The sequence below is a fragment of the Gambusia affinis genome, linkage group LG02, assembly GCF_019740435.1.
Source record: "Gambusia affinis linkage group LG02, SWU_Gaff_1.0, whole genome shotgun sequence".
NCBI classification, from domain to species: Eukaryota; Metazoa; Chordata; class Actinopteri; order Cyprinodontiformes; family Poeciliidae; genus Gambusia; species Gambusia affinis.
This window is the reverse complement of record NC_057869.1, coordinates 23,091,049-23,108,918: the sequence shown is the minus strand read 5'-3', so window position 1 is coordinate 23,108,918 and position 17,870 is coordinate 23,091,049. Positions and strand designations below refer to the sequence as shown.

At 40.6% G+C, this 17,870-nt stretch overlaps 1 protein-coding gene across 5 annotated transcripts in view; it reads left to right on the top strand.

Annotated features, from left to right (window-relative positions):
* dmxl2 (Dmx-like 2) overlaps positions 1–17,870 on the top strand; it is a 43,904-nt gene that overhangs the window by 8,309 nt on the left and 17,725 nt on the right. For all 5 annotated transcript variants that reach the window (XR_006372371.1, XM_044134483.1, XM_044134475.1 and 2 more), the window contains exons 5-32: positions 65–209; positions 1,722–1,788; positions 1,896–2,068; positions 3,191–3,371; positions 3,469–3,649; positions 3,741–3,959; positions 4,056–4,327; positions 4,929–5,198; positions 5,368–5,597; positions 6,179–6,381; positions 7,886–8,007; positions 8,226–8,315; positions 8,416–8,524; positions 8,614–8,733; positions 8,859–9,086; positions 9,305–9,582; positions 9,978–10,150; positions 10,234–10,885; positions 10,964–11,293; positions 11,379–11,498; positions 11,781–11,916; positions 13,171–13,281; positions 14,055–14,224; positions 14,478–14,575; positions 14,684–14,849; positions 15,881–16,142; positions 16,268–16,470; positions 16,577–16,960. Coding sequence is in view for 4 of the 5 variants with exons in the window: in XM_044134483.1 (XP_043990418.1) it covers positions 65–209; positions 1,722–1,788; positions 1,896–2,068; positions 3,191–3,371; positions 3,469–3,649; positions 3,741–3,959; positions 4,056–4,327; positions 4,929–5,198; positions 5,368–5,597; positions 6,179–6,381; positions 7,886–8,007; positions 8,226–8,315; positions 8,416–8,524; positions 8,614–8,733; positions 8,859–9,086; positions 9,305–9,582; positions 9,978–10,150; positions 10,234–10,885; positions 10,964–11,293; positions 11,379–11,498; positions 11,781–11,916; positions 13,171–13,281; positions 14,055–14,224; positions 14,478–14,575; positions 14,684–14,849; positions 15,881–16,142; positions 16,268–16,470; positions 16,577–16,960 (5,693 nt within the window). In the remaining variant the exon portion in view is untranslated. The remainder of the gene's footprint in view (positions 1–64; positions 210–1,721; positions 1,789–1,895; positions 2,069–3,190; positions 3,372–3,468; positions 3,650–3,740; positions 3,960–4,055; positions 4,328–4,928; positions 5,199–5,367; positions 5,598–6,178; positions 6,382–7,885; positions 8,008–8,225; positions 8,316–8,415; positions 8,525–8,613; positions 8,734–8,858; positions 9,087–9,304; positions 9,583–9,977; positions 10,151–10,233; positions 10,886–10,963; positions 11,294–11,378; positions 11,499–11,780; positions 11,917–13,170; positions 13,282–14,054; positions 14,225–14,477; positions 14,576–14,683; positions 14,850–15,880; positions 16,143–16,267; positions 16,471–16,576; positions 16,961–17,870) is intronic.

Sequence of the window (17,870 nt, the reverse complement as noted above, 5' to 3'; positions counted from 1 at the left end):
TTGTGTGCTGCGGGAGTCATCGTGGGTCGTTGGGTGTGTTAATGAAGTGCTTTTGTGACCTCAGGGAACCGTATCCTGGCAGCAGCTGAACGACTCCAGCTGTGGGCTCCTCCACTGGCAGATGCTCTCATAGAAGAGGAGGATGGGCAGATGATTGAGGACAAACCCCACCCTGTCCTCAGTGACTGGAAATGTGTCTGGCAGTGCAAGTAAGCGTTTGCCTTTTTCTATCCATATAAGCGTAAATCATCCAACGAGTCTGTTGTCTGCAGTCAGCAATGGCAGTTCAACAAATACCAAAAGGTCTTTTTAGCAGCGTATCTGTTGATCCAGAGCATATATCATAATTTCACAACTTTTCATTTGCAGTCGTCTCCAAGCATGATAGTTATGTTCACTGCCATGTCCAAATCATAAAGTACCTAATCAGACCAGGTGATTCACCAGGAGAGTTCACATTATACTAAGAAAGCATTTATTGGTTGTGCAAATATCTCCCAATGAGTCTGTCATTTTTATTTACACTACAGGGGACGGTATTGCAATAACATGTCGCAAATACTCAAACTCTTAGATTGTTTGCAGTTATTTTTCTCCCATATTTTCCTCTCAAATGGTTTGAAAGGGAAGTTAAAACTAAGATGACATCTGCACTCGTATATTCTCGACTTCATTTGATTTCGTTTGGGGGAAAAAATCTATGATGCTAAAGGTAATTACTTTCAAACTGTGCTGGTTTTTCTTGCATCACATTTGGATTGTTCCTCAACTTAAATCTAAGGTTCCAGTTGTGTCATTAGCTTGGGGTTTAAACGGTTTTTCATCAGAGAGTGTCTGTTTGGGTGAGGAGAGATCCGCGCTCTTTACTGTGTTCACTTCCACAAAGCTTTGCTTTTCCACGTATCCTGTCTAGATGATCTGAAAGTTCTCACTCCTTCCCCTTTTTCTGTTTTGCCAAAAGGTTGCTACACATGAGTTTGATTGATTCTGTTAAAAGGTTTCAGTTCCTTCTGTGATTTCCGTGGAAGTTTCCAGATTATGCAACTGAAGACACTACGTCATTGTCCGTGTGTCGTATTGCCTTCCTGTGACTCAAAAGGCTTTTCATTGTTTCAGAAAAGTGAGTTTTATAATTACTTGATCACTTTGAAAAACAGATCCTGAGATAATTTTTTATGTTTTACACTTTCAAGATTTGCCCTTTAGTTTTTAAATGTCACATGACATATAGAATGTTGTTTCCTCTCTAAAAACCACTGTCCAGTTTTGCTGTGGGAAATGTTACTATTTCTAAGTGTTTTTGCTTTTACAGATTAAAGTCGAAACCGAAATGTTTTTTTTTTTCCCCGTTACCTCCCTGTATTCTATAAAATTATTAACCTACATTTTACACCCTGAACCTTGTGGAAGTGTAACCTTTCCTCGTAAAATGTTACTGGTAGCTACGTTTTCTCCAATCTCATCCATACTTAAGTAAAATGACTTCATGCCACTCCACAGTCACCAGACCAAGATTAAAGCTGAGTAAACAAACACGTCATGTTACTAATTGGTATGCGATGACAGATGGAAAGCCAATGAAACAGGGAAATGTGCAAGCTCACAACAGCACTCTGGACTTCCAAAATACCTTTTGTTTTGTTTTTGTGCAGTCTTCTGCCCCATTGAAAAGTGAACATAGACAAACATGTTTGTGCTTATTGTTTTTTTGTCTTTTGCAGGACCGCTGCGTCTATTCACACCGCCAAGTGGTCTCCTGACGGGGAGTACTTTGCAACGATTGGGAAGGTATGACTTTCACTTAAAAAAAAAAAAAAAAAAAAAAAATGGAGCAAAAAAACTGTTGTCTGTGATGTTTGTCTCATGTAATGCTGTATGTCGATGTGTTTGCATAGGATGACTGTCTACTTAAGGTGTGGTATCCCACCACTGCCTGGCGCTCAGCGGTGGTGGTCCATGACCCATCTGATAAAAAGTCTCCACCTGTTCACTTTTCCTTTGTTTACTTGGCCCACCCTCGCTCGGTCACTGGTATGTCTTGGAGGAAGACCAGCAAATACATGCCCAAGTAAGAAAAGACAGGATTCTAGTGAGAATAACGTCCTTTTTCTCTTTTGTTGTCCACAGTGCATGCAATAAGTGCACTCTTTTTAGCTGTTTTACCCATGATATCATATTTTAAACACTGTCATAAAAAATGTTAACGTTAATGGTTTTGCCTGCAATCTTTACCAAACTGGGTTTTTTTTTTTTTGTTTATAATCTGAAAACTATGTCAGTGCATCGTTTTTATGCATGATTCTTTTTACAGGACACACCAACACATGCTGCTTTGCCCCTCACAATCACCTTAACAATCACAACTACATATTTATCTCTACCTCACAGCTTTATTGATTTACTAAAGGGCCTTGTTTTACAAAAATCATAGAGTAGTAATTACATGAAGCTACTGGAAAATCTTCATCAGGTAGCAGAGAAAAAAACAAATGTTCTTACACGGTGACCTGACAGGGATTGCTTCTAACCAGCAATATAGTGCTTCTTCCTTGGCCTACTAAAATCCAAAATGAAAACATAGTCATAGTTTCAGACAGCATCCGAATCCCAGGATAATTCTGCCGGCTTTAAATAGCTCCGGCAGAAGAAAAGGCATTCTGAAGAGCTTGATGAGACTGTGTTGTTGCAGATGAGATGCTTCCCACATTGATTTATTTGACAAATGAAAATATGCATATATATTTTCAAATATTAATGAAGTTTTTAATCTAATCTAAGGTTTAATTTGATCCATTTTCTTTCATCTTTGATCACAATTAATCTAAATTCCTATTTTTAGTGACATTTCTGGCAGGAATGCTGCAGAAATGCCACTAAAAAGGATATAAAAAAGCAACAACATAAAATAAAAGTTTTATTATTCTCGATCTGCAAATATTTCAGCTAATATTTGCCTGGTGCAAAGATATGCTGTAAAGGCTTGATCAGTCAAAGTATTTTTGATTTGAAACTGGACTTAATCAATTGAAAGCCAGTGATATTTTAAAAACCAGGGCCGATAGTCATATTGCTTAAATGTGACTCTCTGTCTGGGTTTACAATGATTGTCTTGACGTCTTTGCATCTCAAAAGCAGTTCAGAAAGTTTTAGTGAATGAATCATGAACATTTGATTTGTTTCTGATTTTTAGGGGAACGGTCTGCAATGTCTTGCTCACGTCCTGCGAGGATGGTGTGTGCAGGTTATGGTCAGAGACCCTACTGCCAGAAGACAGTCTGCTCGGTGGGCAGATCACTGAGAACACGCACACTTTCAGCTCCAGCCTGCCGGGCCTGGCGGGAAATAAGGACAAAATCCAGCACGCATTAGAGGTATGTTCTGCCTCGAAGCGTTAATTTGAAAACTGCAGCAGATTATTTGTGAATCTGCATTTCTCATCGCTTTTGTTTCTGAACTTTGCTTGCTTAGTCAATCCACCACCTGAAACAGTTGCGCCGGGGTCGGCGGCGGTCCTCCGCTCTGGTGGCCCACAGTGACCTGCTGCCCTCTCAGCTGGGCACACAAGACGCTCACACTCACCGCCACATTGCTCATCATGCCAACGCCCTGTGTCACTTTCATATCTCTGCCAGTATTAACCCAAATACAGGTAGGTTTCCTTTTCTCTAGATGTTTTCACCCTCATGCAGAGTTTTCATCTTGCCCACAGTTTCTTTCTTGCTCCCTCTGCTCCTCTTTAGACATCCCCTCAACGCTGGCTGACTCCTCAGTATTCAACCCTGAAGACAGCACTGGTGGTGGAGGCTTTGTGGTTCACTGGCTTAACAACAAGGACCTCAGTTTCACTTCATCAATGGACCTTTTTATGACGCAGCTCCGCAAGTTCTCCGAGCAGCACCTGGACCAGACTACTGACGAGCCTCTAGATGCTGAGGGATCCCCTATGAAGTTTGATTTTGGTATGGTTCACTTTCAGTTCCTCCAATGACTTTCTAAACAATCCTAAAAGTCCCATGAAGCGGCGAATAAAGTATAGGTTTTCTTTCTCTTCTTAGAGCTGGATGAGATGTCTGACAAAGCGTCATCAGAGCACGGAGAAGAGGGGGACTCAGGGGAACAAGGAAGTACCAAGGCGTCCTCCCCTGGATCCAGCTCCAGTATGCCGTTACCGTCCATGCTGCTGGAAAGGAAGATGGAGACTTTGACCATAGAGTGGAACAAGAGTCCAGACATGTTGTTCACGATACACCCCACTGATGGTTCTTTCTTGGTTTGGCATGTAAAGTACTTGGACGAGTTCAACCAGGGGATTTTCAGACAAGTTCAGGTAAGCAAGAAAATTAGCAATGTGAATATTTAGGTAGGCATTAATAGCTAAAGAGCATTAATTTTAAGAAACTAGCGCTGCAAGAAGATAGTTGTTTGTTAAAGATACTATCCAGTGATGTATTTTTTCAAAGCTAAGTAAAGCGACATTTAAAAAAAAAAGCATGGCTTTCCACTGTGGGGTTTCTAAACACACAAAATCTCAGTTTTGAAAAAATACAACTAATTCTTCTTCAAGTGTTTGTAGTCAATGACGTTTAAGAGGCAGAAGAGCTAATCAGTTGGTATTAGTAAGCAGTTTGAGAGACTTTTGACAGATTCTGAAGCATCTAAGTGTCAAGGTATTGAATCTATTTATATTTCTGTTTTGACTTATTCCTACTACCTAGATTTTGTCCATATCCACCACTTGTAAAATGAGCAAATGCCATATTCAGCTTGTATCACCTTGTGTCATATTGCTGTGATTTTATGCTTTATCCATTTGTACAGAATACAACAAAGTGTTTCTGAAGTATCAATTTGATTACAGACATAAAAAGAAAAAAAGAAATCACTATTAACTATTTTTATTTTTTTTTCCTCCTCCAAATCTTCGCCAGGTCTCCTTCTCCTCCCGTATTCCGGTAGCATTTCCTACAGGTGATGCTAACTCCCTAAGTAAAAACATCCTGATGTATGCCTGCACTTTGACCGAGGGCGAGAGCGCCGGCACCGGCGAACAGGGAAGAATGATCCAGCGGATGTCCCGCTCAGCGTCCATATCCGCCGGCCTGGGCTCCACCGCTGTTTCCCCCTCTCCAAAACTTCGCCCTGGCATTAGCCCTGCCGTTATGATGGTGTCGAAGCACGTTGATGGATCTCTCAACCAGGTACAAGCCTGGGAATCACCGTGTTATTTCTCACATGAATTTCAAATGACGTCTTTTTATACTTTACATAATTGAACAGCTTCCTCCTAAGCTATAACATCCAACTGAGCAGATTTGCCAGTACTTCATATTTTTCCTCACAAACTGGCTCCGTTCTCTTTAACTATAGTGGGCAGTGACATTTGCTGAGCGTTCCGGCTTCTCCAACGTCCTGACTGTTTCTCACAAGATTCGGTACTGCGGCCACCGTTTCCACCTAAACGACCAGGCCTGTCACACCGTGCTGCCGCTTCTGCTCACCTCCTCCCACCACAACGCGCTGCTCACACCCCCGTCGGCCCCTAGCAGTTTAGAAGGGGAGCAGCCCCAGTCCTTTCCTCCACCAAAAGGACTTCCCAGGTACAGAACAGACAAATAAAGTGAACAACACATCCTTTATTTGTCAGGCTGAGAGAGAAACTAGACTGCTAATCATTGTGATGCCAATCTGAATATGAAGCATTTTCTTCTGTATGTCAGGATCTTCTAACATAATGAGAGCGACGCCCACAATCATTGCTGTATCCTCCAGATCAGAAGTGCAGTGTTTTGTTTACTGCTGCTTTTGCTTCCAGCACGTAGACTAATCAATACTGCCACTCGAGTTGCCTAAAAATGGCTAAAAGAAAATCCATCCTGCGCTCAGAGAAGCATTCTGCATGATAAGAAATGGATTGCTTTTTTTTTTTTGTGTGTGTGTCAGATGAAGGCTGTGTCCAGCCAGAGCCTGATGGGTAATTTACTTTGTGTGGACAATTCACACTTCTCTTAGTCTTTGTATGTGTTTACAAATGCAGCTTTCTAAAAGAATAATGTAAAAAAAAAATTGAATTGGAACCTTAGGACTTGCTTACTGCAACACATCCTGAATGACGATTATAATGATTAAACGTCCCGTCTACTTGAAGTCAGTAAGTTTTCACCTACATTTGCACCGACAGGAAGCAGCTTCGTAATGCAGCTACAAGGACTTTCCACGACCCAAACGCCATTTACAGTGAGCTGATTTTGTGGCGAGTGGACCACATCGGACCCCTGTCCTGCACTGGAGGGGTCTCTGAACTGGCCCGCATCAACTCTCTGCACACGTCTGCCTTCAGCAATGTGGCTTGGCTGCCTACACTGGTACCCAGCACAGTACTTGGTAAGTGCTTCATATAAGTGCTTCATTGTGTGCAATGTTAATATATTTCCAAATCAAGCTATTTTCATAAATAGGCGTAATGCCTATACATCAGTGTTGTGCTCCTTTCAGCTGAAAGTTTCACTGACTTTTCTCTGGAAGCCTGAATTAATCTCAGACGTGTCTGTCTATGCACAACATAGTTTCTCTTTAAACGGCTCGTTGCGTCTTTGTTTCCCATAATTACATTTTTAAATGCTTCACTGTTATTTTTTTCAGTAACAGCACGACTTGTGCTTGGCGTAGTGCATTCACTGGCTGGAAAAAGATCACACTGTTGCAACTGTAACGATAATGTTTTTTTTTTCTTCTTGTCATATTAAAATCCAAGTTTTTATTTAGCTAAAACATTAGTTTTAGATTTAGCTAAAACATTAGTTTTAGATTTAGCTAAAACATTGGTTTTAGCTAAATCTGTTTTTTTTTTTATCAGTTATTTGTTATTTATTTCTTAAATTGTGAGACAGTTATTTTTAAGCATATGCACTGATGGCACGTTTTAAATTTTGTTGTTCTTGTGACAATGACAATAAACATCCATCTATCTATCTATCTATCTATCTATCTATCTATCTATCTATCTATCTATCTATCTATCTATCTATCTATCTATCTATCTATCTATCTATCTATCTATCTATCTATCTATCTATCTATCTATCTATCTATCTATCTATCCATCCATCCATCTATCTATCCATCCATCTATCTATCTATCTATCTATCTATCCATCCTATCCATCCATCTATCTATCCATCTATCCATCCATCCATCCATCCATCCATCCATCCATCCATCCATCCATTAATCTATCTATCTATCTATCTATCTATCTATCTATCTATCTATCTATCGATCTATCTATCTATCTATCTATCTATCTATCTATCTATCTATCTATCTATCTATCTATCTATCTATCTATCTATCTATCTATCTATCTATCTATCTATCTATCTATCTATCTATCTATCTATCTATCTATCTATCTATCTATCTATCTATCTATCTATCTATCTATCTATCTATCTATATATCTATCTATCTATCTATCTATCTATCTATCTATCTATCTATCTATCTATCTATCTATCTATCTATCTATCTATCTATCTATCTATCTATCTATCTATCTATCTATCTATCTATCTATCTATCTATCTATCTATAATTATGTTTGACAAAAGAGTTAAATTATATTAAGATGATACGCTTGAACAAAATAATGTCACACATACACCTAATATCAAGGCATTCTAGCTACGTATCATAGCTGCTTACGAGACATAAACATGTTTGTATGAGAGCTCCTTGTATCCCCTAACACAATTCTTCTCACTTGAAATATATTTATCAGCACATAATAATGAATTAATTTGATATTATGTCGTATTTAGGTGTTGTTATGAGTCTGTAATTTGGTTATGACATTTCTTGAGCTATAAACTGCATTGTTTCTGTCAGGAACCTACTGTAACAGTGCCAGCGCCTGCTTTGTGGCATCAGATGGTAAAAACCTGCGTCTCTATCAAGCCGTTGTGGATGCCAGAAAACTACTGGATGAGCTGTCAGATCCAGAAACCTCTGTGAGTGAACACATTCATTCCTGCTCATTTGAAATATGTTTTCCAAATTTCTTTACTGTAAAGCTAAGGAATCTGGATTTTTGTTTTTCTCATCTCTTTTTGTAAAGACTAAAACGTGCTTTACATCTTTAGAACCCTCTACACCTAATTCATGTTATGCATAAAATTTAGTGGCGCTCACGGATAATTACCAAATGCTCATGCATGTTTCTGTTCAGAAACTGGTGGGCGAAGTGTTCAACATTGTCAGTCAGCAGTCCACAGCCAGACCTGGATGTATCATCGAGTTGGATGTCATTACAAACCAGGTTAGCAGCTCTGCTTTCACACGCAGCTCACATCGGCGTTGTGCAGCAGTTCAGTGAAGTCCTTGTTAACCTTTCTGATCCCACGTCTCTGTGCCTCCAGTGCGGCTCCAACACCCAGCTGCTTCATGTCTTCCAAGAGGATTTCATTTTAGGTTACAAACCTCACAACGAATCAGAGGCTTTCACACCAGCCTTCTCGACTGGAGAAGGTAGAGGGCCACTGCAAATTTAACAGGGATGTTTTCTTTCCATCAATTCGGTCATTAAATACGTTTTTTCATTTTTCCTGCGCATGCAGATTACCAACCTGCCCCGTTTTCTGAGAAGTTCTTCTTGGTGGTAATAGAGAAGGATCTTAATGGGAACTCCGTGCTGCAGATGTGGCACCTGCACCTCCAATCTGTGCAGGCCTGCGTTGGTAAGTCCAGCTTTGCATCAAAAGATAGAAATCAGATTTATTTTGGATATTATTAACATTGAAGAACGTCATATTGAATTCCTTCTGCGGAGTTATAGGCCAGAAATCGATGTACATTTTTCCAGATGAGCCCAGCCAACCGTTTAGCTTCCAGAGCCAGCTCCTGGTTCCCAGTCAGGTCGTGAATGCCGACTCGTCCCCGGAGACCTCTCCAATCAGACCCCTGCCTCGATCTGCTTCTTCAGCCAACTTGCAATCAGCAAGCAAACTTATCCTCAGCTCCAAGCTGGTGTGCAGCAAGCGACTAGACTTGCCGCATGGGGTGGAAGTTACCAGGGCAACGCCATCTGCAGGTTGGCTAAAATTAATTTTTATCTACCTTATGTAACAGTTTTATTTTTGCCTTGGTGGCACAAAATTTTTCACCTTTCTTTTTTAGCTATGCTCAATAAGATTTGAACTTTTTCCATGTCATGGATAATTTGGAAAAGCATGTTTCTAGACATTTGGTCAATTTTGGTATTTAGATGAAACATTTTCTAAATCTTCTTCTCCCTGCTACTTCTTCCAGGTCACCTGAGCTCCTCCTCCATCTACCCTGTGTGTCTGGCTCCGTACCTGATCGTTACCACCTGCTCTGATTCTCACGTGCGCTTCTGGCGCTGCGCTGTGGAGGGCGACTATGGAGACGACACGGACAACCGGGTGTACCGCTGGGAACCGTGGTTGCTCATGAACGAGGAGGAGGACAACAATAGCGCAGTGTCTGTGTCGGGACGGCCTGTCGCCGTTTCCTGCTCCTACATCGGCCGGCTAGCCGTGGCCTTTAAGCAGCCACGGCAAGGACTGGTAGGATATGAGAACTCTGTCTTTTATTACCATCTTAAGAGTTTCTCTTCAAAACCTTTTTATATGGTAAACTTTGTAATATTATAGTTCTGGTTAACCACTCGTAGATGAAAACAGCAGCATATATTATATAAATGCACTTTAGGTAAAGAAGTGAATGGAGCAGAAAGATGAACTAGATTAGAGGAGGTCATGCATTTAAACTGGATGGTACCATTAGTTCTATCATATCTATTGATTATTCTGATGATTAATAAGATAAGAAAAAGTACTGAAAATGCACTGTAGCTTGTTTAGACATGGATATGAGCAAATAATCAAATTTATTTTTTAAATGAACACTTTATTGCCTAAAATACAATGCTAAAACTATATGCAATCCTTTTTGTCTTCAGCTGCACAATTCTGTCGAAGACTTCTCCATGCACGTTTCCATCTATGAGTGTGAATCCACTGGAGGCTCTGAGTGGGTCTTGGAGCAAACTGTTCACCTGGATGACTTTGTCAGACCTTCTTCGACACTGGACCCGAGAGTCAGTGTGGACTCCAACCTTTTTGTCTACAGCAGGTCAGAATGGAACCATTTACTTTTTATTATTTGATACTTTCTGTATCTAACGGACGTGTTTTGTTATTTTTTTTACCCTGCAGGTCTGATTTGTACATGAGCAGAGACCACAGCTCGCCCAACATCAAGCACTTCATCCACCTGGACTGGCTATCGAAGGAGGACGGCTCCCACATTCTCACAATTGGGGTGGGCTCTAACATCCTCATGTACGGCCGCATCTCTGGCATGGTCAATGAGCAGACCAGCAGCAAAGAGGGGGTGGCAGTAATCACCCTTCCTCTAGGGGGCAGTATCAAACAGGGCATCCGTTCACGCTGGATCTTGCTTCGCGCCATTGACCTCCTGTCGTCTGTGGACGGGACGCCTTCGCTGCCGGTCTCCCTGTCCTGGGTGAGGGACGGCATCCTGGTGGTGGGTATGGACTGTGAAATGCACGTGTACGCCCAGTGGCACCAGGACAAGAAGCCCGGTGAAGGAGAAGAGGGCAACCTGTCATCCGCAGACATCGCCGGAGGTCAGAGCGCAGTTACCTCCTCCGCCTTTGAAGGGAGGGCCAGGTCCAAAAGTGTGTTTGAAGGGAACACTGGAGTGGATGAGGCGCTCCGCGCCCCCGCAGGACTACAGGAAGGTGGACTGTTTGAGGCGGCTCATTCTCTCTCCCCCACTCTGCCGCAGTACCACCCAACCCAGCTGCTGGAACTTATGGACTTGGGGAAAGTCCGACGGGCCAAGGTGAGTCCCTTTCCGCTCGAACATGAATGTTCAGAAATAGCTACTTAAAATCTTAAGCGTATGTCTGAATTTGTTCAGGCCATACTTGCCCATCTGGTGAAGTGCATAGCCGGAGAAGTCGCTGTGGTCAGGGATGTGGAGGCAGGTGAAGGCGGATCCAGGAGGCATCTCTCTCGAACAATCAGCGTGACCGGAAGCACGGCAAAGGACACCATTGTGGCTGGCCGAGACGGAGGAAGGGATTACACGGAGATCAACTCCATCCCTCCTCTGCCGCTCTACTCCTTGATGTTGGCCGACCTCGACACTTCATTCAAGGGAGCGGAAGAAAGCGCCAAAACGGCTAAGGTTGTTGACGGTGATGCAGCTCCAAAATCCTCAGAAGACCAGTATGCCGATCTCTTCCAGGTGAGCTATTAGAATTACTGTCTCTTCACTGAACGTGTATTTTGATCTTTAGGGAACTAAAACTGTTTCCTGAATGTTCAATCAGGTGCCAGCAGTTACTACTGATGACTTTGTGAACTTTGCTACTGATAAACCAGAGAGGAAGTCTCGAGTCATCAACCTCTCTCAGTATGGACCCTCTTATTTTGGACCGGAGCATGCTCAGGTAATTGCTCACTTTATTGACCTTGCAATTTCTGTACAGAGTTTTTCTTTATTGTGTGGCTAAATGTAGCGCAAATAATATAGTAATGAAGAGAATTAAGCACATTTTGACATGTTAGTAGTTTGTTTTGATAATCTCATAATTTTATTGCTGCGTGGGTTTGAAAGCTTAGAGAAACTTAACTTGTTCAACAGTTTGCTTCTCTGCACAAAAAAGGAAAATATAGATATTTTCAGTTCTCTGTTTCAGTTGTTTTCTTTTTTCTTTTTTGTTTGTCTCCAGGTGTTATCCAGCCACCTCATGCACTCGAGCCTCCCAGGACTGACCAGGCTGGAGCAGATGTTTTTGGTGGCCTTGGCCGATACAATTGCTACCACAAGTGCTGAAGTTACGAGCTCCGCTGATCAGCAGTACACAGGTTACTATTGGTTTTGCATTCACCTGTATCCGCTGCTGTCTCCTGTTTTGTACCTTCACGGTTACATTCTCACTCGTGTGAAAAACATTGTTTTTCACTGCAGTGTGTTTATTCTACTTTAAATGCTGCTTCAGTTTCATAGTAAAAGTCAAAGATCTACTGAACAGCAGCAGGTGTTCTGCTCCTGCATGGATTCTTCTCATTGAGTATTTATATTAACACCAGAGGCGATGTCACACTGTGTGTGAGAACGAGCAGTAAAACAAGCTTCTTTTTAAAACGAGATCTGACTTTAAAAACATATATTGGCCATTATCATTACTAAACACTAAAAACAACCCCAGTGTTTATTCCTCAAAGAATGAAAACTCTTATTTTGACTTTTCAAAAGCCTAGAAACATTTACAAACCCAGCATGAGCAGTAACAGACAAAGACTGGAAAGAATAAAAGAAAACCTCTTGGCTCTTGTGTTGTGTACTGTAGTTTCTCCTTGTCGTAGCAACTTGATCGACATGCTTCCGTAGAAAATAGTTTCAGTTGTAAAAAGGAAAAACAACTGAACCTTCTTCGAGCAAAGTAAGTTTTTAGTTTTTCAGTAACGATTGACTTTGAGATTGTAAGAAATTTATTTCTTAAAATTGTTCTTGGATCACAGTAATTAAACTTAACAACGTTCAGTGTCAGCATTTTTTAAAACCTAACAATACACTGTGCCTTTCCTCCAGTTCTGCCCATATTTTCATATTTAGGATTATGCAGCTTGCATTTAAGATCATGGATGCCTCTGAAATGACAAATCAATCAATATCTGGTGTGTTGTCCTGCCTTTTTATCTACCATCACTGTGGTTATTAACCTTTGTAAGAGACAATACTCTTTAAAAGTTGTCTAAAGGTGATAAGCATGTAAGACAAACATGCTTTTTTTGATTGTATGTTCCAGCGTGTCTTTAATCTCCAACCATCAAATCTTCAATGACCAAAAAGTGCCTGAACTGTTCCCCCGTACTTTTTCATTATCATCGTCTTTTTTTTCTTCTTCTTCTTCAATTTTCCCTCTTGTTTATTTAGTCTTTTGAGAGCAAGACATAAGCATATTGTTCCAGGGCAGAGTAATCACAGAAGAAGGTTCAGGGTCAAGAAACGCATTTTCTTTAACAGGATTGCATGAACTGAAATATTACAGGCGATGCTTTTTTGCATTTATTCTGCAGCTGTTACTTGGTAGTAATAAATCCCTTCTGTTTGTTCAGGTGGCGAGGCTCTTGATGAGTGTGGCCTGAGGTACCTGCTCGCCATGCGTCTTCATACCTGCCTGCTCACGTCTTTGCCTCCCCTCTATCGTATGCAGCTGCTTCACCAGGGTAAAAAAAAACCAACAAAAAAAACGTAGCTTGTAAAATCACCAGTTAAGGCTGTCAGGTGAATCAAATAGGTTTCATTTTATTGATCCGTCTTGATCTGGAGCACAAAACAGTATTTAATAGTGTTATTTATGTATATGTGTTTGTGAACTGTGTGTTTTTGTAGTCAATGACGTTTTACTCATTTAAAATCAAGAGAAGTGCTACTAGTTACAGTAACGTACACACATGTTTTCTGTCTCCAATCTGCTGCAGCTTCTACTTGATACAATCTGTATAACCTATTTGGAAAGTCTTTAATCCCAACGTTTATGTATATTAGGAGGAGATGTCTAAGTGAAATGTAACATATTTCCTAAGCAGTTATCCTTTATTAATTATCCTCCTTGTAGCAGGTGTTACTGACCTTCTGCTGTCAACCTTGTAATCTATCTCACGATTTTGCCAGACATAATTTTTATTTCTGTACTAATGCCCATGTTATTGCCCCTATGCAACATTCAAATCTTCCAAGAAGCTTAGTTTTTGGTTTTAATTAGCTGACAGCTGTATGCATTCTGTGTAACAAACACAAGTTTCACTTTATCTATTAAATTCCTGAAATAAGTTGAACCTCTTTGATGATATGTTTTAGCCTCGCGTCATTTCGAGGCATTTTACAAGACTGTGTCGGGTTCATGTTTCACTTTTATTAAATCTGTTTCTGTCCAAATTCAATTCAAGCCCATCATGCTTCTCTCTTCTCTCCATCCCTCCGTCCATCTCCATGCCAGGCCTTTCCACGTGCCACTTTGCATGGGCCTTCCACTCGGAGGCGGAGGAGGAGCTGCTGAACATGATTCCTGCCATGCAGAGAGGCGACCCACAGTGGTCTGAGCTGAGAGCTGTGGGAGTGGGATGGTGGATACGCAACATCAACACACTGCGGAAGATGGTGGAGAAGGTAACTATATAAAAAAAAAGTTTAAAATCGGTCTGAATACATTCTAAAATCTAGAATGAAAGTGTAAAATAACTTTTATTGAGAAAAAGTTCTAATTCAGTTTTTGCTTCACCTACATATTTATGGTAGCAATTTGCTAGAAGATTAACTACTGTCGACGTTTTGCTCGGCATGTGTGTATATTTGCTGTCGTGAGGTATCAGTTTAAGGTTACAAGTAAACCAAGTAAGTGAACTTTTCTGTGTGACATCAGCTGGGCAAAACTGCGTTCCAGAGGAACAGCGACCCTTTGGATGCTGCGCTGTTCTACTTGGCCATGAAGAAAAAAGCTGTTCTGTGGGGTCTGTTCCGGTAGGATCATGTCACGGGATACACTGCTACTCTGTGTATTGTATGTTTGTTTCCAGTGTATTTTGAAACCTCATTGAGATATTCAACAGTCTCATTTCCATCTCTCAGGTCTCAGCATGATGAGAAAATGACTCAGTTCTTCAAAAACAACTTCACTGAGGACCGGTGGCGAAAAGCAGCTCTAAAAAACGCTTTCTCCCTGCTGGGAAAGCAGCGCTTTGAACAGTCTGCTGCTTTTTTCCTATTAGCTGGCTCCCTTAAAGATGCAATAGAAGTGAGGAGAAATACACACACACACACTTTCTGATTTACACACATAGATACCCAGGCACAGCTTATTACTTCTGAGTCTTCTCCTGGTCTCTGTTTTCATTTCCCTCACAGTGGCAGTAAAGTGAAAAAAAATAGAAGTCTGTAAAGTTTAAATTTCTACATGAAGCATAATAATGATTTATGTTGCTGGCAGCCTTTGAGTAAACACTTAATGTTGATAAAGTTCGTAACAATCTTGCATATTTTTCTTTGGCCTGAGGTTTACAGCCACACAGTCAAAACATACAGATAGGAAATAACAAGAAAGCAACTTTGAGCATTATGTGTTTCTAACTCAAGGTAAAGTGAGACAAGAGTGACCAAGTTAAGGAAATCTAGAATGACTACATGCAAATTACATTCTTAGGTCACAGCAACAAAATAACAGGGCTTCTACATAGTCTGTAATTAGTATGAAAAAATGGACATTCCATGTCTTTAAGTATGGAAAGATTACATCTTGATTTTGGAGAAAGGTTTGAGTTTCTATACTTTTTCTTATTCTGCAAAGACAAAATAATGGCATTCTAGCAAAATAAAAGCATTTTTACATCAATTTCTGTTAAGTTGTTGATCTGTGTTTTTGGTAATGCTAATTATAATTTTTTTTATCCAGTTTGATCACAGTAGTTTATGACTTACAAACATATTTACAATTAAACATTTGAAAAAAAAAAAAAAAAAATCAAAAAAGACTGTTGTCTTTTGTTTTTGGTCACTACTTCAACTTAACTCTGCATTAATTCAGTTGATTTGTGAAATGAAGGCATCGCTTGTCATAAATTCCAGGATCTAATCTAAAATGTGTTAGGAACAATTGTTAGAACCCTCAAACCTTTAGCTCTATTAACTGTTGCTCTACTATCGGTCAGAATACCTGAGTATTACGGGTTCAGCCGTTTGAAAATGTGTCGCGTTGTCTTGTTATTTTACCTGTCGTATAAAGTTTAGTTGTACTGTACTGCAGACTGAACGCTCCTTCATGATGTGCAGGTGTTGATGGAGAAGATGGAGGATCTCCAGTTAGCCATGATAGTAGCGAGGCTGTACGAAGCCGACTTTGAGAATTCGTCCACCTGCCAAGGCCTCCTGCACGAGAAGGTTCTGGGCTGCAACCGGGACGGGAGCGCTTATCACTGCTCCAGGCTGCATCCAGACCCGTTCCTTCGCAGCATAGCCTACTGGATCATGAAAGATTACACCCGAGCCCTGGACACACTATTGGAGAGAAACCCAAAAGAAGAGGAGAATCCGGGTAAGCAAAAAAAACCCCCCAAAAAAAAACCCTGGGGATAAAATGAGCCTTATTTGCTTTCATCATGATTTTTGTTGTATGCAATCCTTATTTTTGGTCTCCTTCTCTTCCCTCTTGTGCGTCAGATGTGATGGTGAAATCTTGCAACCCTGTGGTGTTTAGTTTCTATAACTACTTAAGGACGCATCCTTTGATCATCCGTCGGCACTTTGCGAATCCAGAAGGCACGGCGACAAATGTGGGCCTTACTGCTGAGAAAAGCGGTGCAGATGAGATCAACCTTATAGAGCGCAAACTGTTCTTCACTACTGCCAATGCACACTTTAAAGTAAGCTCAGTTCTGAAATGGTTACTATCCAGTAGATGTCTTTAATCGTTGATTTGCCATAATTATGTGAGGTTGATCTGTTTACCATGTTTAATTTGTTCTATAGGTGGGTTGCCCGGTTTTGGCTCTGGAAGTGCTCTCCAAGATTCCCAAAGTAAGCCGGAAATCTGGCTCCTCGTCTCCCAGCAAAGCTCCGTCGAAGGCAAATGTGAATGCGAGCCAGCCGTTAGAAAATGGCACCCAAGGCGGTTTGGACTGGGGCTCCTCCGCGGCGCCGGCTGCTGCCTGGGGAGCCAACGATAGCGTTGGTGGGCTGGATTGGAGCCAGCCTGTTGTCACGGTGAAGGAAAACGAGCTGCAGCTCGACTGGGGCGATGACAAGGAAGAGGATGAAGATGAGGATGAGGATGGCTTAACCATGAAGAAACCAGAGATCGAGGACAAAGGCTCAAAGAATGATGGTCCCAAACTGCAAAGAGAAGACTCACAGGTAACAATCTGTTAAAAATCACAAATCAAATCACAGATGAAATCTGTCTTTATATATTTCTTTTGCTTTAATATTCCTATTTTTCTTTTCATAATCAATTTGAACAAACTGCTATACATACAGCAATCATACACATAAAACAAATGTCTTCAGTCAGGAGCAGCAATCCCACCAGAAAGTCAATATTTATTTTCTTTGACTCCATCAAATTGTCCTGTGTTTTTTGTCGCCGTTCTGTAAATGTCTATTTTGGCCATTTTTCCTTGTGTTGGTTTTCCAATTATCTGTTTCTTTGTATACTTTCTGTAGATAAATTACACAGGCTTAATGTTGCACAAGTCATAGGATTCTTGTAACCCAAGCATTTTCCGTAACAAATTATGTGACTTCTTCCTAAATTATTTTATGTGTGCAAGTTCTGCCTCTAATTTTCCACAATCTCACCAACAGGGTACACTTTTGAAATCTTTTTTTAAATTATTTTACTTATAAATGTATCTAATAAAAGGCCAGCTGAGGAAGTAATGTGTGATTTGGCCAATGTTTTTAGAGAGATCTATGATAATTCTCAGACAGGTTAAAATATAGGAAGATGTAAAAGGACTATGAGACTTTTAACAATTTCACAATATAAATAAGTGCTGTGGCATTTTAAATGAAAGAAAGCATCTTACTGTCAACAAAATAATGTTAATTTATGGTTCAGAGTTCAGCATAAATTTGCTCTAAAATTCTGAGGATCCTCTAGAAATGTCTCTAAAAGTTTTTATGTCAAGTACCTCCTTAGTAGCACCACTGATGGCTTATTTTGCTAAAAAAAAAAAAGCCGCTGTCTCTTTTTATCTGGTGAACAGTCATGTACTGTATCAGAGTTGATATGTTTGCATTTAACTTGCAAACAGTTAATAGC